At 38.8% G+C, this 3,837-nt stretch overlaps 1 protein-coding gene across 1 annotated transcript in view; it reads right to left on the reverse strand.

Annotated features, from left to right (window-relative positions):
- LOC106872636 (thrombospondin type-1 domain-containing protein 4) overlaps nt 1-3,837 on the reverse strand; it is a 56,624-nt gene that overhangs the window by 52,290 nt on the left and 497 nt on the right. Inside the window, exon 2 of the mRNA XM_014919696.1 lies at nt 2,234-2,444. Coding sequence (XP_014775182.1) covers nt 2,234-2,444 — 211 coding nt within the window. The remainder of the gene's footprint in view (nt 1-2,233; nt 2,445-3,837) is intronic.

Genomic DNA, 3,837 nt, shown 5'->3' on the forward strand with positions numbered 1-3,837 from the left:
AAAGTGTCACCATCGTATATTTTTAATTTTGTGTACTACGCAGTATAGTAGGGTCAGTTGGGCACCGTCTGCGAGAAAAGCAGGACTATGACGCAATTCACTCTACCAGAAATTTAGAAACGACATGTTGTACTGCTTGGCGTTCCCACCGAAAGCTCCAGTACGAACAGTTGGTGAACACACAGAACAACCGTTGGCTTGATATGTCCCCAAAACATGTACCGAGAGCGATAAAAATCAAACATCCAGTCAACGTGGTGTTTGGAGAGATTACTAGTGATCGTGACGTTATGTCTCCCTTCATCTTGTAACATGTCCTCACACTCAACACGGAGGCCTACATCAAGTGCCTGCAGGATGTAGTGCTGCTCTGGGTCAAGAGGGTGGCTGCTGGAATATCCTATGCCTGGCAACAGGACTCTGCACCATGCCACACAAGCAGGAGAACCTAGTCATGGCTGTCAGACAATTTCTGCGACCACATCATCCCTACCATCTGTCCACCTAACTCCTCAGACTGCAAACCCATTGATTATTATTATGGGGCACAGTTGAGCGAGAGACCAACAAAAGTCCTTGTAACACAAAAATGAACTGAAGGCAAGGATTATGGCAGCATTCACCAACTTCACCAAGGAGACTGCCCAGAAGTGTTGCAGGAAATTCCGAAGTCATCTGGACGCCGTGGTTGGAGCCATTGGCGATTTTATTGAATAAATTTACTCTTTAGTATTTCAAGATATTTTAATGTGAATTTGGTAAATATATCTGTTAAAATGAGATGTCAGTGTTATTTTCATTTTTACGTAATTTAGATGACAGTTTGAATAAACTGTCATCCACACCCTGTATATATAATTATATATTTGTGTGTGTGTTTGTGTATGCATATATATATATATGTATGCGTATGTGACAGAGAGAGAGAGAGAGAGAGAGTGAGTGTGTGTTTGTCCCTCACCACCGCTTGAATACTGGTGCTGGTTTGTTTACGCCCCCGTAATATAGCGTTTCTTCAAAAGCGACGCATAGAATAAGTACCAGGCTTTTGAAAAAGAATTGGTGGGGTGGGGGCGTCGATTCGTTCGACAAAAAAAACTGTTTGAAGGCGGTGCCCCAGCATGGCCGCAGTCTGGTAACTGAAACAAATAAACGATGAAAGGTATAGAGCTTTGAGTCTCTGGTGATTCGAATCCAAAATCTGGTGCTTCCTTTCCCATAATAGATGTTCACTTCATTTGTTGACGAAATCCTGTCAAACCATTTCATCCCCGTCTCTTAAACAATTCGGTGAAGAATCAGAAGAATTTCGAGAGCGACAAACAAATATGTTCTGAGTTCAAACCCCATTAAGGTCAACTGTGCCTTTTATTCTTCCAGGTTCGATAAAATAAATCACTTAATTCGATTCCTTCAATTTCTCTCTCTATCAGAACTGGCTCGTTTTCTTTCACTTGGTTATTGTTATTCAAATACAGACGCTACTCTGTCCTAGGAGGGGCGTTGAGCTAGAGAACAGTACCTTTTTTTCAAAGTACCCCTCCACCCAAAACATTTGTAGCGCAGGGGCAGGTACAATGTTTATGAGCGAAGTCAGACTAATTGATGTGGTCAGACTTAGGCTTGACAATTGCTATCGGTTTGTTTACGTCTATGTAACTTAGCGGTTTGCGAAAAGAGACTGATAGAATAAGTATCAGGCTTAGAAATAAATATATAACTACTGGGGGCGATTTGCTTGACTTAACACTTCAAGACGCTACTCTGAACTTAAGAAAACGGACCATCTTCTTCGCTGCCAATGCTGTGGCTAAAAATTAGTGGAATACCAAACTAAATTCATTCCACAGACTTTAGACTTTAAACTTCCGTTCTTCAGTCATCATTCTGTTGTTGCTTTGATTGATTTCTGTATAATATTCTTAATCCGTTTGCCTATCTGTTTGCTCGTCTTTCTCTCCCTCCCTTTCCCCCTCTCTCTCTTACTTTGTCATTCCTGAAGAAGTATCACAGCCCAAAATATTAGACTCTTTATTGTTTTCGTCGAAAGTATGTTAATTTCATTTCTCAGGGACGGGTTTCTATACCTGAATGAAGAATGATATCCTGCATCTGAGTATACCGTGATTTTTATTGCCGATTTGCGATCCTCTTCCGTCCATTATGACACGTTAATTGCATATAATAAAACAAAAGAGATTGTTATAAGTGTAGAACTAGACTGGAAACTTACCGAGGTAGTTTCTACTGGGTTTTAGTTCTTTAATATAAATATTGAACGCTCCTTTAGGTATTATCATCAATGGATTGTAACCATATTTCATAAAAGTCTTGTCACCCGTAATGTTGGCGTGAACCACACGACAGGCCATGTTGTTGCCATTGCAGACGCCACAGGAATCTTCTTTCGCAGTAGAATCGAGGAGGCCGTCGCAGCCAACTTTCTGAAAGAAAGAAAGAAAGAAAAATGAATAAAGAATTTTCAATGAATAGTTTTAATAAATACACGAATTAATTAATTAATTTCTTCTGCACCCAGGAATCCAAGTCGTAAATGAGGATTATTAATGGGGATCAGATCTCTGGCCTGAGGCGAACTCTGAGGTACCTCTTGGTACTGTATATACATTTGTGTAGAAATATTAGTCAATGAATTGTTTTAATAAATACACGAATTAATTAATTAATTAATTAATTAATTAATTTCTTTTGCACCCAGCAGTCCAAGTCGTAAATGGGGAATATGAATATTGTCAGATAAATTCGCTTGTTTTTACCATTTTTATCCTTTGAAAATCCTTTCCAATATTATTTCAGTTAACACGACGAGTATTTTTATCACAGAGTCTTATGTTTTTTGTAGCTCTATTCTTCTACAATTTTTGCTTATCAATTTTGAAATTTGAATAAATTTTACCTCTTTTCAAACACATGACGATGGACTGTCAAGTAAAAGAACGAATTAATCTGACAACCCAATACAAGTGTTTGCTAGAGGGGTTACGTAAAGGTGGTTGAGGAGGAGAGTCCTGAGATGAGATAAAACAAGGCTGCCAACCTCGATCCTAAACTCTTGAATTGTGAAAATTGTAGGGCGCAGTCCTATTTGCTGGCAAACCCACTTATTCACCTTCGAAACCCCATTAGAATAAGTACCAGGTTTTTAAAAAATGTACTGGGGTCGATTCATTCAACTAAAACTTCTTCAGGGCGGTGCTCCAGCATGGCCACAGTCTAATGGTTGAAACAAATAAAAGGGAAAATGTAAACAGACAATAATGATTAGTTATCGCAGATTTATAATCTCATCGAGACGATCCGAGTACAATATTACTAAACTAAGCATTTGAATATCAATTACATATAAATATAAGCTTGGCGCTGATAAAATCGTTAGCGCGTTGGATATGCGTAACGGCTCTTTGTTCGGCTCTTTACGTTCTGAAATTACAAATTCCGCCGAAGTCGATTTTGCTGTTCATTTCAGGATCAATAAAATAAGTACCAGTCGAGCAGTGAGGTCGATATAACCCGACTAATTGATATAATCGACTAATCTCGAGATTTAGAATCTAAATATGATTTTCCCAGTAAGCCAACTGCTGCAGGCAAATAACGAAATGGATTATAATCGAAATAAGCGAAACCGAGCTTAATGAGCGAGGTACCTTTTGAAAAGTCACCTGACGTGGCACATCTGCACCGAATTATGTACCACAACTATTTGTACAAAATATCACCCGCGAAGGATCAATGCACGATGGGTCGAAACGATCGTACTGATCAATAAAGAGCCTAGTGAATTCCATTTTCTTTCGTATATATATATATATATAT

Source organism: Octopus bimaculoides, chromosome 12 (genome assembly GCF_001194135.2).
Source record: "Octopus bimaculoides isolate UCB-OBI-ISO-001 chromosome 12, ASM119413v2, whole genome shotgun sequence".
NCBI classification, from domain to species: Eukaryota; Metazoa; Mollusca; class Cephalopoda; order Octopoda; family Octopodidae; genus Octopus; species Octopus bimaculoides.